At 56.8% G+C, this 19,138-nt stretch overlaps 2 protein-coding genes across 2 annotated transcripts; one reads left to right on the top strand and one right to left on the bottom strand.

The window, feature by feature from the left end:
• Positions 1-92: 92 nt before the first annotated feature.
• Positions 93-11,110, top strand: RGP1 (RGP1 homolog, RAB6A GEF complex partner 1). The gene is made up of 9 exons (XM_042804428.1): positions 93-414; positions 959-1,099; positions 4,407-4,543; positions 4,947-5,030; positions 8,560-8,709; positions 8,789-8,935; positions 9,337-9,464; positions 9,730-9,907; positions 10,054-11,110. The coding sequence occupies exons 2-9, from the start codon at positions 984-986 to the stop codon at positions 10,275-10,277; spliced, it is 1,164 nt and encodes a 387-aa protein (XP_042660362.1). The 5' UTR covers positions 93-414; positions 959-983; the 3' UTR covers positions 10,278-11,110.
• Positions 11,111-11,222: 112 nt separating this feature from the next.
• On the bottom strand, positions 11,223-18,073 carry LOC116964710 (microseminoprotein, prostate associated). Its single transcript, XM_033005078.2, has 3 exons — positions 13,455-18,073; positions 12,693-12,801; positions 11,223-12,282 (listed from the first exon to the last, which is right to left on the bottom strand). Exons 1-3 carry the CDS (start codon positions 13,564-13,566, stop codon positions 12,093-12,095), a joined length of 411 nt encoding a protein of 136 aa, XP_032860969.1. The 5' UTR covers positions 13,567-18,073; the 3' UTR covers positions 11,223-12,092.
• Positions 18,074-19,138: the final 1,065 nt, after the last annotated feature.

Here is a 19,138-nt window from a genome sequence, read left to right as displayed (position 1 = left end):
CGCGCGCCGCCGCGCCACGCCCCGCCCCGCCCGTCCGTCTGTCCGTCCGTCCGTCCCCCCTCTCCCCCCCCCCCCCCCCCCCGGGGCACGGCGCCCCGCGCGCCGCCGAGCGCCTCCGGAAACCCGGGCCCGCCCCGCCGCCACCGGCGGTCCCGGGGGAGCCCCGCCCGAGCGTTGCCGAGCGGCGCCCGAGCCTTCCCGAGAGTTGCCGAGCCGAGCGCCGAGCGCTGCCGAGCGGCTCCCGAGAGTTGTCGGGAGCTGCCGCTTCCAGACCCGAACGCTGCCCGAGTGTTCCCGAGCGGCGGCCGAAAGTCGCCGAGCCGAGACCCGAGCGTTGCCGAACGGGCCCCGAGCCCCGCCGAGCGGCTGAGGGGAAGCCGGGCCCGGAGCGGCGAGCGGGGCCTGTGCCGGGCGGTGAGTGGGGACGGGGCGGCGGGGGCGGCTGGGGCGGGGGCGGGCGGTCCAGTTGTGTCCCCGGTGGGTGTTCACGTCTGTGTGCTTGCGGTCGGGGCCGCCCCGGAGTCCCCCGGGTTAGGGTGGTGGGGCTGTCGGCTGTCCCTCACCCCTCGCAGTATGTCCTCTGGGGGAGGGAGGGGGGCGCAGTGCATATAGGTGCATGGCCAGGGCTGTGCGCGTTCTCCCAGCACGCGCGCGTGTGTGTGTGTGTGTGTAAGGTCAGGGCCGTCTCTGCCCCGCCCCCTCAGTGTGTGTATGTATATGGCGGGGGCTGGCTTCCCCACACACACCCTGTGTGTAAGGCGGGGGCCGTTTGCCTCTGCGTGTGTGTGCAAGGCCAGGGCTGCCCCTCACCCCTGTACGTGTCTGTGTGCTGCGTCTAGAGACGGGGCTCGCTCTGTCCTCCCCCATGTGCACATGCCCAGCTTGGCTGTTGCCATTCCCCCTCTTACTCTGTGCCCACTGTTGGTTAGGGTTTGTTTTTTTTTTTTTTTTTTGGCAGGTGCGCAGGCAGGACTGTCCAAGCCATGATCGAGGTGTTGGCCAAGCTGGGCCGTGGGCCCGTCTTCCTGGCAGGGGAGGTACTTGAGTGTGTGATCACTTTCACCAACCCCTTATCGGCCTCGTCTACCTCCGCCAGCAGGTAGGGCAGCTTGTACTGGTGGGCTTTTCTGTGCATGAAGCCTCAGAGCAGCAGAGCTGTCTGGGTCTCTCCAGAGGGAACGGCCCTCCGTCCCTCCTGAGGAGCCAGATGTAGTCATGGCTGGGTTGTGGGGCAATGGTGCCAGCTCAGCCACGGGTGACTTCCCTGCCCGAGGTACTTCCTTAATGGTGCTTTGCGCCGTCGCTGTTTCAGGGCTGAAACTGAGGTAATTCTTCTGGTTTTCTGGCCCCAAGAAAGAGACAAGAAAAAAAAGTATGCAGTTAGAGGTGCTCTTAACTGCCTTTCAGGTGAGCCCTCAGCGACAGGGTTGCTGACGGAAAATGAAGCCAAACTGGCTGTCAGAATGGGATATCTAGTTTCACCAGGGTGGAAGTCTCACAGAGCAACATCCAGACAATGTCATTATTTCATCTGTTCACGGAAGGAGCTCTCTCTGTCCAGCAGTGCACTGATATAGCAGTGTGATTCCTGCCTCCAGAGCTGGCAGGCAAAGGGGCGAACACAGCCCAAAGGAAAGAGTCAGCCTTCAGTGACAGCATTTTCTGTGGCCCAGCCTTTGAGCACTGCGTCTCCCCTTATCATTACTGTGCCCGAAATAGGTGTTGAGGAAACGTGAGAAAATGGGAGCTTCCTGTATTGGCTCACAGGGGGTGACTCTACATTGTAAGTAGTCACCTGAAGCCTCCGTGTCTGCTGAGTGTGCGGCCTTGTCTGAGTCTCCAGAGGGTGGAGAGTGTTTTCTTATCTTGAGCCCTTCCTGGGAAGTGTCAGGTTCAGCACCTTTTCATCACCGGTACACATTTCACACGTGATTGTTTTGGTGGACCCACTTCCAGCGCTTGCAGTCTCAGCAGCAGCAAAGCAGTCTTTTGTATTACTGCAGCTGGGCTTCTTTGTTTATAGCCTTCCTTAACTTTCCATCTTTTCTTCCTGGTTCTTCTTGCCTGCTGAATTCAGCTTTCAATTTCAGCTGTGGTGTAAGCATCTAGCTTTCTGGAGTTTTGTCTTGTGCAGTGACAGTGCTGTTTTTCCGAGTTCTGAAACATGTGGGACTGCAAGTGTACCTGGTGGAGCTGTTTTGGAGGCTCGCAGCACAGTTACAGGAGCTTCATTTGGGAACTACGGGTGTGTCGTGGTCTGTAGAAAACTGCCTCTTGGAAAAAGGAAAGTTTTTAAAATAAAAAAGCAGGTGACCAAACTGACGAGACCTAGCTAAGGCACATGCGTGGCAATACTGGATAAATTAGTGATTTGGAAATAGAAGCTGTGGGTTGTGTAAATGCAGGAGCCAGATCAAAGCGCAGTCACTGCAACAGGCAGACAGACCTGTCAGGGACTAGAAGCTTTCAGGGCTGGCAAAAGCTGCAGCACAGGCGGAGGAACTGAGAAGCACGCTTTTCAAGCATAGGGACAGAACTGAAGGACAGTAAGTAAATGGCAGAAAGTGTATTTGATTGTTGGTATGAGGTGTACAAGAAACAAAACTCTTTTGTGCAAAGGCTGCTTGGAGCACGGCCCTTGTGGGCTACAGGAGTTGTAGGGGGAGGTGAGAGAGGAGGGAAGCGACCTCAGTAACAGCGCAGGATCCTTTTGTGCCCTGCCAGCTGGACAAGCCAGGCCTGCTGGTAGGAAAGAACATGCAAATTTTGTTTGAGCGTCTGGTTAAAAAATGAGAACAATCCAGTGGTATATTGTTCGGTGACACTGAAAAAAAAAAAAAAAAAAGATTCAAAATATGGTGTTTGAAGGTACTGTAATCATGCTAAGCTTATATCAAATTAGTAAACAGTGTCTCTTAAGCAAGAGCATTTCTCTGTTTCCATGTAACAGATACCTTAGGACAGAAAACTACACAGCTGTGCTAATGGAGGAGCCATGCTGGTACTTCTGAAGATACAGAATTACAATTGTGGGGTTAGAGGTAACTGGGTAGAGTAACCAACATGTGTTTGGGTAAAGGCAGCCAACACATACAAAAGATCAAATAGTGCGTTGTTAGTCAGCTGAAACAAATGCAGCACGCCTTTTTCTCTGGTTTGTCTTGACGTTTAAGATGTCTAGACATATCTCTGATGTGTCACATCAAGAGATACCTCTGTGCCACAGAAAATCCCTGTGCCACCTAAAACTCAGGTGTCGGTGCTTACTAATTAGATCATGATGTTAGAAAATGCCAGAGGAACCACGCACTGGCTAAGTTAATAAGACTGCTATTGAAATAAAAATAGAAGTGTTTTGGAAACTCAAAGGTGTCAGTAATGCCGTGGAAAATGCCCTGTGGAATGGCTGGAGCCCTAGCAGAGTCCAAAACATGCGAGCGTTTTTCAGGCTGGATGCAACCAATTCTTGTGGCTGTACAGAGAAGCATCAGAGTAACACCTTTGCTTTCCCTATATAGCTGTTAGCAAATTCCTTGCATCAGGAGAAAATAGGTCCTTATGAAGGACCTAGAAACACGCTTCTCCGGTCTGACACAACCAGAGGTTGATGTTCTTGAGGGGGATGGTGCTGTGGGCAGGGTCAGCTGAAACCAGGGTTGCAGATATTTGTTGCTTTTGAATTTGCCCACTTCCCTGATAGTTGTATTATTACTGGAGGCACCTTGGCGTGCTGCTCTTTGTGTCGCTTCTGGCTTGGGATTTAGCTCTTCATGGCTAAAAGTCCTCTGCCAGCCCATGCAGGACAGCTAGAGATGTCCTCTCAAGAGTGCAGTCTGTGGCCAGCCTCAAGCCGTAGGTGATGAGAAAGAAGACCAAGTAAGTAAGGCTGTGGACCGGATCTCAGGATGCTTGACCTCAACGTGTTTGCTGGAAGGTCCCTGTGAGGTTTTGCACAGGCCAACTTGTGTCGGTCGCTGTGGAAGGGGTGGCTGCTGACCTGCACTGCTTGCTGTTTTCTGCCACGTGTGTATAGTGGCCTTCTCAGGGCAGGGGTGCTTCCTCACTCCCTGTCTGTGCTGCGCCCAGGGTGGTGTGGCTTAGACTGTGAATATTGCTGCTAAACAAGAGCCCTCAGGCCACAGAGCCAGGCCTTGGGTGAAACTGCCTGTCAGCAGCTGGGGTGGAATTGGCTTCAGGTCAGCACCCCAGCTCGAACTTGCTCCAAAAGCTTGTTTGGAGGGGAGGCTGTGAGAGCGGCTTCGGTGACGGTGAAGCAAGGCCTTCTTCCTTCCAGACAAGCAGTCCCGCATGGAGCTGAGCAGCAAGAGCTGCTCTTCTCCCAATTCATGCTTGCTGTAATCCAGGTTTAAAGTACAGACATGAGTATTTCTCTTCTTTGCTCTCAGTGAGATGCTGGCGTGGGCCAGCGCCCAGATCCACTGCCAGTTTCATGCCAGCGAGAACCGGGTAGCGCTCCCTCCCTCTGACGGCAGCAAGCATGACGTGCAGGCAGAGAACGAGACTGTCTTCGTCCCCAACAGAGGTGAGTGCTACTCCTGTAACCCCAGGTAGGGATGGTAAGAGCACAGCAAGCGGGAGTCAAGCAGGCTATAATGTGTGTCTTGAGGGCAGCACACTTAGAGGGCAGTGGGAAGTCCATGTTGCTTTCCTTCTGTAATTCCCTGGTGATGGCTGCTGCAGGACCCTGTTAATGTTGAGATCAGAGTGGCACTAGCTTGGAGCAAAACATGAAGGTTGTCTGTCCAGCTGTTCAGAGAATGTCTCATGAAGTGAGCAGGGCATGAGATGTTTCCTCCTCGGCCCCTTCTCCTCCTCATTTCCCCCACCATGAAGATAAGGCCCAGCTGGCCTGGGTGCAGTGAGTGCCCCCCTCAGCCTGGGCCCCGAGGGTGGGCAGCATTCACGTGGTGGTTCTTCTCTTCCAGGAGAGCGGGGTCAGTGTATCCTGTCCACCCCACCGAAGATTCTCTTCTGTGACTTGCGACTGGACCCTGGAGAGTCAAAGTCCTGTGAGTCCTGTCTTCTCTTACCCCACTCAGAGAGCTCACCTCTGGGGAGCCCCGTGCTCACAGCTGGCTTTGCAGCCCTGAGGGCTGCAAGTGGGAGACCCCGGTGCTTGCAGAAGGCAAGGAGCCTTGCTGGGAGCATGAGTGCTAAGGAACTGCTGCATCATCCAGAGTCTGTTCTCCACCATCTGAGGGCTGTGTTCTGCAAAGTGTCCCTCAGTCCTGCCCCTGGCCCACAACCTTTGCCGCAGGTCTGTTGTGTAGCTGTGAGGCATAAACTGTTTTGAAATGCCTGGCTGCATCCGAAGGAACAGTTACTCACACCTGCATTTCCTTGCCTTTATTTCTTCGGCCACGCTGGAGTATTCTTGGCATTTAGGCTGGCATCCTCTGAAGGTCTGATCTTCCTCTTCAGGTTGTGGCTGTCTTCAACATTGCAGTCTTCTGCCTGTTCTAGATTTCCTGCTGTGAAAGTGAGCACTTCTCATCTCTGCGCAAAGCTCTCCACGTCTCCAAAGCCCTCAAACAGTGTCCTTCCCAGTGGGTCCTCTTTAAGCTCTCCTTCATCACTACTTTCCCTTTTGTTGTTCAGAGAACTTTTTATCCTTTTCACAAGGAATTTGCAGCAGCTCATTTTCATTGTTCCAGGCAGCTTCCACCTGAGTAGACAGCTGTGAAAATACAAGTCTGTGCTGTTGTCCCTTGATCGGTGGCTGTGTCACCCAGCCTGTCAGTTCATGTCAGATCTCCTTTGCATTCCAGTGGCCTGTGGTCCAGCTGCAGCATAATGTTAGGCATTGCGGCCTGGGTGTGGAGAGCTCCCTTGGGTTGTCCTAGGGATCTTCTGGGAACAGTTGACAAAAGACCTCTCTAGTCACAGAGCAAAGGGAGCGGAGAGGCAGTGCCTGTGGTGGAGGGGGCTCCGCTGGAGCACTGGGCTTTGGGGAGGTGAGAGGAGAGCTGCAAGTGAGACCACGGAGCCACGGGCTGTGACGTGCTGGTTTTGAATCTGGGATCTCCCATCTTTCTAGGCTTGGAGGGGCCCGACGGGAGGGAAAAGCGGACAGGGAGGAACCAACCTGGCTTGGCTAGGTGGTTAGCGGGGTGAGGCAGTGCTGTCTGGGGCTGTCTCCTGAACTGCAAAGCCTTTTGTCTGAGCACCTTTAGTTATTTACTTACTGTTCCACAGCAGCATGCAGGGGAAGGGAGCTGGCCCTGTCACGTCCGAGCCAAGGTCCCCTGTGCTTCATAAAAGTGGACACACGGTCACCTTCCGGTGGCTGGGATGGATTGAGAGGATTTCCCCACGCGCTGGCTTTGCAAGCAGAAGCTGTTCAGCCCCCGGCTAAGCTGGTGATAGTCTGTCCTTCCCAGTGATATTATCTGTGTGTATCCACTCTGCCACTGGGTGACACTGGCACAAGCAGCCTGCATCTGCCTCGCGCTTGGATGCAGCTCCATAGGAAGGACACAAACTCTTCTACACTTCGGGGTTCCTTGGCTGTATATCACAGCCTTTCCCCTTGGCTGTGTGAGGTACCCATTGCACGTGTCTTGTGTGATGCTTCTGCGTGTGGCACTGGGCTTTTTAGCAGTGAAACCCCTGTATTCACAGCTCTGTCTCTTCCAGGCTGCTCACTTTGATCCTGTCAGCCTGTGGTGCTGCTCCTCTCACACGAGACTGCAGCTGGCACGCATGCAGATCATTCCTGGGGGCTACTGCCAGCTCCGTGGAGGCAGAGTTAAGGCTGTGTGGGTGTGTATCTTAATTCTTCATTTCCTGTTTTTCAGAAGTTTCTAGTTTTTCTGCACAGTTTGGAAAGGCAAAAAAACCCAAGAAATCTTAATTCTGCTTCAGAAAAGCACTATGTTATTAAACTGTAGCCTGAGCTGGCACATATAGCTACAGTTGTGTCAGGATGTCCCTTGATAAAAGGCCTTGTTTTCAGGTGCCAACCAGCTTACTCCGCAATATCTTCCCCTTGTTAGGGTGCCTATATATTGAAGTTGATTTGCCTCCCATCCCTTTGACACAATGCCCAAACTGAGCTCTTTAAATTTGTCACCATAAAACATTTTCTCAAGCCCTCGGGTCATTTCTGTGGCTGTTCTTGCCTCCTCTCCAGTTTTGTAATACCTTTAAATATTTGGTAGATCACAGAGAGGGGAGGAAATGGAAGCAGCCTGGACACGGGCCGCAAGCCCAGCCAGAGGGTACAGCGGGTGGGTAAGGAAGGCATTTGTAGTGCCAGGAATGTGTTTCCTTCTGGGATGCGCATGGAAGCTGGGACTTCCCAAATCTTGGCATTCCTGTGCCAGGTAGCAAACCACTCATCCTCCTCAGACAGCAGTGGTCTCTGCTCAGATAATCCTCACTGGGCATCAAGGTCTTTGTGAGCATTCTTCTTAAGTCTGTGTGCTTCTTTGGAAACACCTAATTTTCCTCCCCATCAGGACAGTACTCGGCTTTATCTGCACCCAGGTCCAGCCTTGTGTTTTCGAGGTGTGACAGCCTGTGGATGCTACACAGTAGCACGGGCTTTTTTCTTCCTTCCAGTCCTCTTATTTTAAATCTAGAAGTTATATTTAAAATGTAACCCTAGCTTTTAATCTAAGCCTCAATGTTTAGGATGTGCCAGACATGGGGAAGGATCTGTGGTTTCACAGCAGGATGCTTCCCTTCCTCTGGCAGGGCGTATCTGCGTTGGGGTGGGCCAGCCAGAGAGGTGGAGACTTTCCACAGTTCACTGTTTGCGCCTTTCTTATTATACAGCGTGCGGTTTGGGAAGGCTGCAGAAGTGTTCCTGCTGGGTCGGGAAGCGTTGGGGTTTGTGTGGGTGCCAAGGGGCTTTGAGAGGGCTGAATGTGGTGTAAAGCCAGGCCCTGGCATCTCAGAGGTCTCGGAGTCAGAGTCTTTGTGGTCTAAGTCATCAGTCTGTCAAGGGGGATACGCCACGTGTTGTTGTGAAGGTCCCTTAATTGTTTCTTGGCCATTTAGACCCAGTGCTTCAGAGGAAAACACAGGAAGAAACTGATTTTTGTTGCTGAGTCTGGGGTTTGTGTAAAGTGAATATCAAAAGAGGCATGAGGTATTGATCGGCACCTCTCTGCCGCATGAGCCCCGAGGAAGCTGCCGCGTGTGACTGCGTCGTGAAAGTGGCATGCAGAGGAAGTGCGCAGAGGCAAATTCAGGTTGAACTCGTGATGAGTAAGTTTAGCTCTCAAGTGTTTGTGTTCCTGGATTTTACATCTTTCACATTCTTTTGAGGCAGAGTTTGTGCGTGTGGTTGTATGTGCTGGAAGCAACGTCTGGATGACGGCGCCTGCGACGTGAGGAGCAGTGCGCTTGTGCAGGGAGGCTGGGGATGTGCTTGGCCTGCTGTGGGAAAGAGGAGGTGGCAGAAAGTACCAGGCATTGTCCCTATCTCGGCGCCGCTGCTGGTCCTAACCCTTGGTGCAGGGACCCTGCAAGCGACAGCTACGGGAGCTTCCTTTTCGCCTTGGAAAGCGGTCTTTTCTCCGCTCCTTGCAGATTCGTACAGTGAGACGCTGCCCATAGATGGCCCTCCCTCTTTCCGGGGACAGTCGGTGAAGTACGTGTACAAGCTGACCATCGGCTGCCAGCGTGTCAACTCCCCCATCAAGCTCCTGCGTGTACCCTTCCGTGTCCTCGTGCTGCACGGTAAGGCCATGCGCTGCCCTCCCTGCAGGCACAGGCCTGGCTGCACCCCGCCCTGCTGACACTCTCGCCTTCTCCCCAGGGCTCAAGGATTACCAGTTCCCACAGGATGAGGCCGTTGCGCCCTCAAACCCCTTCCTGGAGGAGGAGGAGGGCTTGAAGAAAGACTCTCGCCTGGCGGACCTGGCGACAGAACTGCTCATGGTGGCCACCTCCCGACGCAGCCTGCGTAGGTCATATCCCCTGCTAGAACCTGATGTTCTAGCCTGGGCGTGAAGCATAGCTTGGGGGTCCGTGCAAAAATCTCTCGCTGACAAAGCAATGCTCCAACTGGGGCTGTGGAACAGCTCCATCAGGCTCTGTTTCCCATGGGCTCCTCCCAGCCAGTCTCAGTCTCTTCCTAGTTCAGCTCGAGACACCCTCTCCTCAGCATATCACAGCCAGCGTGTGGTTTGCTCTCGCTCACTGCAGACGTTTCCCAAAGAGAATGCTGCCTCCAGGGGCTGTCCTTCACACCCAAGCAGCAGGCATGGGGTCATGTCTGCTGGGCTCTGTGATTAACCCAGAGCACTGTATGGAGCAGAGCCTCATCCTACCACAACCCTTTCCCCGCTTATTCTTGCTCCACAGACCTGTATAACATCAGCAACACTCGTGGCAAAGTGGGGTCATTCTGCATCTTTAAGACCGTGTATAAGATTGGAGAGGATGTCATTGGGACCTTTAACTTCTCGGAGGGAGACATCCCATGTCTGCAGGTCAGTGCTGGCTTCAGGGTTGCTGTGGGGAGAGGCACAGGTTTTGCGCTGGGAAGAGGGAGGAGGCATTGGGGTGACCCTGGACTGCTGTGGAGTTTCTAGTGAGGGTTTCTAGTGGGACCCAGCTGGGCTCCCCCTGGGGTGTGGGGTGGGGAAGGGCTCCATTTCTGAGCTCGTTTGGGAAACGGAGGCCTCGGGGCTTTGTGCCCGCGCTCTGTGAGGTTGTGTGGTTGTGAGAGCGAGCACCCTGCCGATGGCCCTGCAGTTCTCAGTGAGCCTGCAGACGGAGGAGAGCATCCAGGAGGAGTTCCAGCGCCGGCGGGGACAGCCCGTCTCCTTCAGCACGCACGCCCGCCATCAGGAGGCCTGCCTGCACACAGCCCAGAGCAGCTTCAGCCTGCCCATCCCGCTCAGCTCTACCCCAGGGTTCACCACCAACATCGGTTAGTGGCCACCGGGGAAGGGACCCACCCCTGCTTGTCTCTGCAGGACTTCCATGTCCCCAGCCCTTGCCAGGACAGCCAGCGCTGAGGCAGCTGCTGTCCCCATCCCTTGTGGTGTTGGCTGCTAACCCCCCTCTCGCCCACAGTGTCCCTGAAGTGGAGGCTGCACTTTGAGTTTGTGACCTCCGGGGAGTCGGCGGGAACTTGCTTGGTTCGTGGGAGCCAGTCGGAGGCCGTCACCTGGACTGGGGTGGAGCAGATGGAAGTAGACACTTTCAGCTGGGACTTGCCCATCAAAGTCCTTCCCACCAACCCCATCCTGGCTTCCTACGTATCTCAGTTCTCCAGCACTAACTCCATCACCATCTGAAGCGGGGAGAGCCGGTGCCACTGGTGGGAAGGGCAGGCAGGACTGTCACTGGCATGCTGAGGGGCACGCATCCCAACGTGTCCTTGGGTTTGTCTGCGACACCCAGGTGGGCACCGAGCAAGTCTGTCCGTGGTGTCTTATGCTACAGCCCTTGGCTGGGAGATGGACCCGTCCTGCTTGGGTGAAGGTGTAAATCCCAGGACTCACCAAAAAGAAATCTGCCTCCCAGAGAACAGCCCAACGTGCCTTTATGCCATGAGGGGCTTCCAAGAGGGAAGGGCCCAGCCCAGGGAAAGGAGAGGGAAGCTCTACCAGCAAAGCGCCATGCCAGCCTTGGGTGAAGGCCATCCTCCTTACAGAGACCCCACAAACAGAGGTCTGGCATCCAGGCGAGGCACGCTGGTCCCCTGGGCTGGGTGAGAGCCTGCTCTCCTGCCCCTGGCACGCATCCTGCCTCTTGTGAAGGGTGTCCCGTATGCACAGCCCAGCACCCCCGCTACCCTCACCCAGAGGAGGCAGGTCCTGGCAGGTGGGCCCCTCTCTGCCGGCACGTGCTGGTGTCCTGGATGTGGCCGCACGCCGTGGCAGCACAGTTGTGATGATCCAAACCAGAGAAGAGCTCAGCGCCTGGGCTGTTCTCTGCTGGTGCTCCTGGGCCTGAGGGCATCCTGCTGCTCTCGGGATTCTTGGGGAGCTGGAGTGAATGCCTGCTGCGCATTCAGGAGCTGGGATGGAGGTCTCCCTGCTCAACAGCCAGCTCCCCGTTTCTACCAGACCTTCCAAAGAGTTTTCCTCTTTGCATGGAAACCTAATAAACATCCGAAAGTGCAAAACTCAGCCTTCCCAAGAGTTTTATCCCTGCACCGTTCCTGGTGGTGGACGCAGCCCGCCCGGCATGCCAGTCACAGGCAGGAGACCTCCTCTTTGTTTAATACATTTATTGCAAGAACAGAAACATCTACACAAGGCTCTGCACAACACAGGCATGGCACCGGCTGGGGCAGGCTGCCAGAGGGGCCAGCTCCGCCCTGCCACGTGCGGATTGCTTCAGCTCCCCAAACCCTGGCAGGGCACCCAGCTCCCTGCCCCGCTCCCCTGGGGCTGGGGCTGGGGGGGGGGGGGCGGTGTGTGTGTGCTCCCTTGGGGACATCTTCTAGTGGTTCCCCCCGCTCTGCCGTCCGCCCCGGGCTGGCTCCGTTGCAGTGTTGCCCAGGGCTGGCCTGCAGTGCCGGGGACCCCCTCTGGCACCGGGAGCTGCGGGAGCAGGGGCGTTAGTGGTTCCAGAGGTGGGTTGTGCCCCTCGTGCTCCGGGGCAGAGAAGGGGCCGGCCGGGGTGTGTGGGTCCTGCACGAAGGGCCTTGGTGCTCCCCGGTGAGCTCCCAGCAGCTGCCGTGCAGGGGGACGGGGGTCTGAGTGGGAGGGGGGAGCTGCTTAGCTCGAGGCTGGATGCGGGAGCACCAAGACCGTCTCGATGGCAGGTTGATGTCGTCCCGTAGCCCTTTCGTTAGTAGCTGGAGGCTTCCTGCCCACCTGGGAGGAGATCCCATAGGATCTGCGTTCCCATGGTGTGCAGGGCATCTCGCGGGGAGGGGGCCCCGGTTCGTTTCGGGAAGCTGAAGGCGGAAGCAAAGCTGTACTGTGGCAGCGCTAGGGTGTACGTGTTAGCTCGGTACCATGCTGTGTGGATAGTGGTTTCCCTCAAAGGTGGCGGCAGTGATGTCTCTACAGGATCGGGCAGGTCTGGAGCATGCGGGAGGTTGTGCTCTGGAGGAGGGCGGATGATGCCGGGGGCGGGCGCGGGGCGCTGCAGAGCCTCTATCTGCTCAGCCCCGCGCCCAGCACCTTGTTGCTCAGGGGCTCGGGGGTGCCGGCCGAGCCCCACTCGTGCTCCATGCTCTTCACGCAGGGCAGGTTGGGGTTGGCCTTCTGCACCACCGAGATCTGGCAGGTCTGCGAGTCGTAATGGGCCTCGCACCAGTCGGGGAAGTCAATGGGGTGCTGGGTGCTGCGGGAGAGGGCACAGAGCCGTCAGCTCCCCCTGGTTCGTGCCAGGGGGCTGCTGGCGGGGCCGGGTGGCTTCCTCTGCTGCCAGCCCCCCAGCAGGAATGTCTCCCAGGCCAGTTCAGGCAGGCTGGGTCACAGCTCCTGGCACGTTTGGGCAACCTCGCTGTGCTGAGACACCCCCGGCCCTTCCTTTGTCTCCCCGACTCACCCCACCACCCTCAACAACACCCCGGCGGGCTCCTGCCCGCCTGTGTCCCGTGTCCCCCATGTTCTGTCGCCCCACGGCCCCCCAGGGGTGACATTTTCTCGGCTGTGTTTGCAGCCACCAGACCCACACAACCTCCTCCCCGCTGCAGGGCAGCACGGCCGGCAGTAGCCCACCCCCCCAGCGCCCCTCGGCCCCTCACTCACGTCTCGCAGCACCCCACGCCGATGGGGTGCAGGCAGGTGCAGAGCAGGCAGTTGGTGCTCAGCCACGACTCCCCCAGGGAGAACTGCTTCCCCTCGTACTCGCAGGGAGCTGCAAAGAAAATGGTGGTGATGAGCACACGTGGGCCTGCGCTGAGAAGGGTGTGGGAGCCTCCGTGGCACCCCCTGTGCCCTGAAAGAGGGGACAGGGGGGGCATCATGACCTCCCACCCACCCTACGGTGTGAAAGATAATTGGTGGCCTCTCCACCACACGGCAGATATGGGATGCCCGGGCATCTGCCAAGGGCGATGCTCCCATCCGTCCTCTCCTGGTCGTGCCCTGTGGCTTTCCCCACCACCCTGGGGCCCTAGGGCAGAGACAAGTGGCTCTCGCTACCCTGGAGAGGGCATATCCTGCGCCCCTTTGGGGTCTGAGCATCTCTGCAGCCCTGGAAGGGGGCAGCAGACGAAAGATGGGCAGCCCTCCTCCCTCTGCTTCTAGTCCTGCACACACAGCCCCAGCCGGGCTCCTGCCAGCAGCTCTTCGTGGCCCAGCGAGCTGTTTCTCAGCCAGAGCCCTGGGGAGCTGTTCTGTGGTTTATAGACTGCTCCTTCCACTCATCACTGGCCCACGATCACGCTCCTGAGCTCAGCGCAGTCCCTTCTGCGCTTCGCAGGCACGCAGGGCAGAGCCCCGCCGGCCCAGGGAAAGCTGAGGCCTCCTCTTCCCATTGCTCGCTTCCCATCTCACCTCCCCACCTACCTTTAGCCTGGAAGTAGCATTTGGCCTGGGAGCCTGGCAGCTGGAGGAGGAGGGAGAGCAGCAGGCAAAGCCTGCCCCAAGCACACCCCATCTTCTGCGGTTGCATGGCCATGGCCGGCGTTGAGCTGGGCTTCTTTGCCGAGGTTGCCTTGCTTCTCTATTGCCTTTTCTCCTTTCCCTTCTCTTTCTCTCTTTCCCTCTCTCTCTCTCTCTCTCTCTCTGCCTTTTTAATGCTCTTCCCCTGATCCCAACAAGAGATATTTATAAAGTTCAGCTTTACGACCCTGGCCACCAGCTGTGCCCCACTGGAAAAGTTGTAAAACTCATTTCCTGATTTGAAAGGCATGAAAACAAGAGGTAGGATCAAGATTTTTAACAAGCTGTGAAAAGCTGATTCATGCCCTCCAGAAATGTCTCCAGTTGGAAGCCCCTGTGGGTGCAAGGCTCTGCAGTGAGGGGAGATCCAAGGGACCCCAGCGGGGTTGCCCTCGGCAGGGTGGAGAGCGTGCAAGCGGCAAGCTCAGGAGACCCTGGCCCCCAACCAGGAGAGCTCCAGGCTCCCCTCTGGTCACGCTGAGCCATCTCTGATCCTTCGCAGCAGCCGAGGTTTAGGGAACATCCCACCTCACAGAGACCGGAGCAGCACAGGCGTCCTGTCAACAACCAGCGTGGGATGCAGCGGCACCATCCTCAGTGGGGATGGAGATGCTCGCACCCAGCTCCTGGGTACCACAGCGAGGCAATTTCACCCCATCTGCGCCGCAGCCGTGCCTGGCTTGTGGCCGTGCATGGGCTGGGAGTGGCAGTGGGACTTTTTGGCCAAGAGCAGGCAGTACAGTGATTGCCACTGACGCAGAGCAGGCGAGGCGTGAGGCAGCCGCTCATCTGAGCAGCGCCCATGGAAGCAGGGCCATGCTGGTGTACGTGCAGCACCCACGAGGTACCACAGGGATGAGCAGCCCCTTTCAGAGCCTGGAGACTGGCCCCAACAGAAGCAGAGAACAGGAGGGATTAAATCAGCAGGCAAAGGTGCGTTTGGGCAACAAGTGACCTGAGAGGGAAACGAAGGGCTTGGCTGGAAGCAAGAAGCCGTGGGAAGGTGCCGTACCACCCAGGGACATGCCGGTGGCCCACACAGACCCTTACCCCAAGGGGCTGCCTCTGGGTTGAAGTGATAAGGCTGTTACGAGCTGGCAAAGCGAGGGGATGGGCGAGAGGGAGGAGGTCAGAGCCCTTGGAGCCACACGGCCCCCGAGAACTACAAGCGGAGGGCTGAATTGCCAAGAGAAATTCACAGCCCTTGTCAGAGGCGCTGCCGGCAGCAGGAAACGGGGCTCCAGGGACGGTCCAGCCAGTGGCTTGGCCAGCGTGGGGCTGTGCCGGCAGCGAGGCGGCGGCGGGAGCGGTAGCATATGTGGGTCATCTGCCCCTGCATTAAGCTCCCTACTTTCTGAGAGTTTGGGATAGGTTTACACCCTGACGCGTGAGGCTTAATATCCCTTCCAGAATTTGTGTTGGCATCCGCTATTATAGCTGGATATTTTTGTTATCCCCATAAATGCCCAAACCTTCCTTGAATCCTGCTAAATTTTGGCCTGAGCATTTTCCTGTGGCAGCCTAATTAAGCAAGGAGTAAAAAAAAAAAAAAAAAAAAAAAAAAACAACAAACCAACAAAACCAGAACACTTCCTTTTATCCGCTTTGGATTCACCACCTTTGGGTTTGAAGGCATAGTCTCTTTGCACTGGTGCTCTGGGCCCCCTTGCCATGTTGTTGCATCCCTGTCCTGCATCTTGTGTTCTTGCCTCTGAGGGAGCAGCCCTGACGTTGCACCCCCTCTCCATCTCAAAGAGTTAACTGAGCCCTCTCGAGGTGGCCATTTTGGTGGGGTAGCCGGATGGCAGCGAGGATGGGACTGGTTGGAAAAGGCTGATAATAAATCAGAGATGATTTGGGCACTCGTGAATAACCTGCTGACTGCAAGGCTGTGAGCTGGGATGGTGAAGTGTATCAGTGACAAATTAAACTCGTCCTTCGGTGCAGAGTTCTTACTATATAAGGAGGATAAAAGCATTCGTAGCCGGAGCAGTAAATGAACATTCCTATTGTGTGTTTGGAAAAAGAAGTCTGGCACGCTAGTAACCACAATGAAATAATCCATCATTATTTCATCACCGAGTACAGCAAATGTTAAACAAAAGCGGTGGGTTTCTTTTGGAGGCCTGCAAGATTTAGCCAGGCTTCCATAAGGGCACTGAAATTCTGGGGGAGAGCAGCTCCTGGACTTGTGGAGGGACGCTGCCCCTGCTCCGCTGGGGACATGAGGGGGCATTTCTGGGATTTCTGTAGCCATACTGGTTTCCCAAAAAGAAGGTTAAGGCTGCCAGCCCACTCATGGCCTATGGGTATTTCAACAAAGGAGTTCATTGGGTAAATGCAGAGGAGGAGGAGGAGCGGAGTCAGGACACCCCTCAGCACGTTGCAGGGGGACCTGGGCAGTGCCGCAGCCTCCACGCTGAGGCTGTGCGTCAGGAGACGGGGCTGGTGGTTCCCCGCAGCTTGTTGGTCCTGCTCTTCCCCCACCTGGACGCTCTCCTTCCCCAACTTCTGCACCCCGGTGCCCCTCCCTGGCCCCAGCACACCCCATGGGGGGTCCGGAGCATTTCGGCCCGGCTCATCCTGGAGGGGCCTTGTAGCTTGGAAAGCAACAGCTGGAGTTGGACTCGGTGCTGAAAGGTTCCATTTAGGTCCCAAGGGATGCTGTGGCTGGGGGAGCTGACACCCTCTCTGGCTGCATTAGCTAGTGCATCCCAGGGGAGGTTTTGCCTCAGAGACTGAAAGGGGGCAGCCAGTTTTCATGCTCACATCTTGAGAGGACAACTGAGATCTGGGGAAGAGCCACAGAAATGTCTCGCTATAAATTCAGTCACTTTGATTTACAGAGGCCAACAGCAAGGACTGACTGCTTGTCCAAGCGTGCCGGTGAGGAGCAGTCACCACCCTGGAGCATCCCAGGACCCTGCAGAATGTCACATCCATGTCTCACCATCCCTCCAGCAGGACCCAGCCACTCCTGCCTTGCCTGGCTCTCGGGTTGTGGCTATGCAGGAGAAGAGCTGGGTGCTGCACCTCACCGAGGGCACAGCACTGCTGGCCTCTCCCAGCAAAAGGTGGGTGCTCCCTCTGCAGAGCTGCTGCTCAAGCCCCGAGTGCCAGAGAATGGGACCCTGTGGGTGGGCAGGGGAGAGCACCCACACCAGTGGGCGCTGGGATGGGGTGACAGCAGCCCACCCCAGCCCCACAGGAGGCACGGGGGTAATAAATGATGCTGGACAAGTTGACATCGGAAGGATCCGGGAGTGTTATAAAACCTGAATCTCCTGAGCCTTCAGCTGGGACTGCAGCTGCAGAGCAGGAAGCAAACAGGATCCCGGCTGGCATTGTGAAAGCAAACACCATAAATCCGAGGAAGTGCTGCGATTGCTGTTTTAGGCACAGGGGAGCTTGGCTCCTGCTCCCCGCGAGTGCTTTATTTTCTCTCAAACAAACAAAAAAAAAAAAAAAAAAAAAAAAAAAAGACACAACCCCAACTTATCACTGGTCCGCGCTGCTTTGGTGGCTCTGGATGTGGACACCTCTCCTCGCCCGGCGCCTTGCAGATGCTTCAAGTCCCAGAGCCCCACCAGCACAGGGTGCGGGCAGCATGCGGGCAGCATGCAGGTAGATGCTGACTCTGAGCTGTCTGCTCACCCAAACGTTCGCTGCTCACTGGAATGGCCAGACCTTGGGGAGAGGTGATCAGGGGGGTCAGAGAGAGCTGGGCAACCCGGAGTTGGAAAAGGCGACAAGAGGGGACAAAGGGCCACTGAGGGAATGACAGCCAGCTCCCTCTGTCCTCCATCCTGCAGCTGGTAAGCCAAATGGGATAGCTCCCGGAGGCTGGAAGTACACGTGGGATCAGAGCCAACCCCACCAGGACTAAAGCGATAAGACTGTTGCTCCAGAAAGGGGACAAAGCAGAGGGGACATCACGAAAACCTTCGCGTCACCTTACTCTGCAGGCTGGCTGCTGGCTGGCTGGAGCTTGGTGCCACCAGAGGAGCGTGGGCTGGGAGGCGTGCTGGCATGCCCTGCATCTCCCGCAGGTGTCCCCGGCCTTGGCACCCACTCCCTGACCCTCCTCGCAGGGGAGAACCGTTTCCACCCCACAAGTTGGGCGCAGTGTCTTGCAGGGGCCCTACAAGCCCCGGTTGGATGGTATCTGTGGGTCCCCAGCTGTGGAACAGGCTCTGCCCACCCCAGACTGGGTGTCTCCTCCCCACAGCTGGTGGCAGGCAGGGCTCCATGGTCCAGGCAGCCCCGTGCCATGGCTCCCCCAGGCTCTCACAAGGTCTCATTCTCCCTTGCTTGCCCCCATGCTCCCTCCCTCTCCATCATCCTTTGACACTCCTGGGACATTCATCCCAGCTGTGGCTGCTCTGTGCCAGGCCAGGTTTTGGCACCAGTGGGTTATCCACGCGTCCCTGCTGCCCTCAGCCCTGGCAGGGTGCTGGCACCCACCCTGGCACTCCAGCACCCCAGGTACCCCAGCAAGCTAGGTGTGCTGCAGCCCATGGCTCTGCCCAGGCTCCCCTCAAGGAAACGTGCTGGGAGGGCATGGGGTTTTTAGGAAAACAAGCCTTGGCACTTGCTGGCCATCCTGGGAAAATAAAAACATCCGGGCGGGCAGCCACGCAGCGAGTGCGAGAGGCCGGCACTCCATAAATCCCCTGGAGCAGGTGCTTTGTAGTCGGCACAAGGAAATGAGCACATTATTCAGCTCGGCTTAAACCCCGAAATGTTTCCTGTCCTGTGAGTCAGAAATAACCCTGGGAGATCATTCCTGGGCCATGCAGGAGCTGCACCAGCCAAAAAAGTGCCATGCGCCTGTTGGGTCTGGGGACCTGCTGGGGAGGTCAGGGATCCGGGCACCCCGTGGTGGAGGGGACTTTGTCACGGTAGCACTGTGTCACTGGCACTGACCCCAGCATGTAACTGCTCTGGGACGTGACGGGGAGCCCCTGGGGACTCCCAGACCTGTCCTGGGCACCCCGCTTCAGTGGGATGCCGGGACAAGGGGAGCCCCAGGAGGTGCTGGGACTTTCTAGGTCCTGGATGGATCCCACAGATCTTCTCCAGCTCTTCTCTTGGATCAGAAAAACAGATTCCCTCCTGCACCCTACATTGTCCCAGTGTATCACAAGCTGTTGGTTGGCATCCCATGGGAGCACCCTGAGGTGCTACCCTGCTTCAGGATCACCCTACAGGAAAATCCACGGATGGCTGGTGGCTTCATGGCAGAAGAGACCACCTGGTTGTGGGGCTGGGACCCCTCATACCACACTTGGGGGTCCCAGAGCAGATGGAGGGGAAAGCCATGCATCAGGTGCCCGCCGCGCAGCTCAGGCAGTGCCCACTTGAAGGCGGTCATGGGTGACATGTCCTGTCCTGGTGCCCTGCAAGGACACTTATAAGGTCCCACCGTGGGTCTGGGGCACGGAGAGGTGTGGGTGTCGGGGGTGGTGAGCACACCAGAACAGCCCCTGCCCTGGAGCAGGGGAGATGACACAGCCGCCACATTACCCACATTTCTTCCTTTAAAATGTTTGCCTCTGCTCCGCTTTTTTCTGCTATTGGCACACAAA

The sequence above is a fragment of the Tyto alba genome, unplaced genomic scaffold (genome assembly GCF_018691265.1).
Source record: "Tyto alba isolate M040663 unplaced genomic scaffold, T.alba_DEE_v4.0 Super-Scaffold_42, whole genome shotgun sequence".
Taxonomy (NCBI): Eukaryota; Metazoa; Chordata; class Aves; order Strigiformes; family Tytonidae; genus Tyto; species Tyto alba.
The sequence above is the reverse complement of the archived record's forward strand: the minus strand, read 5'-3'. Positions and strand labels throughout refer to the sequence as shown.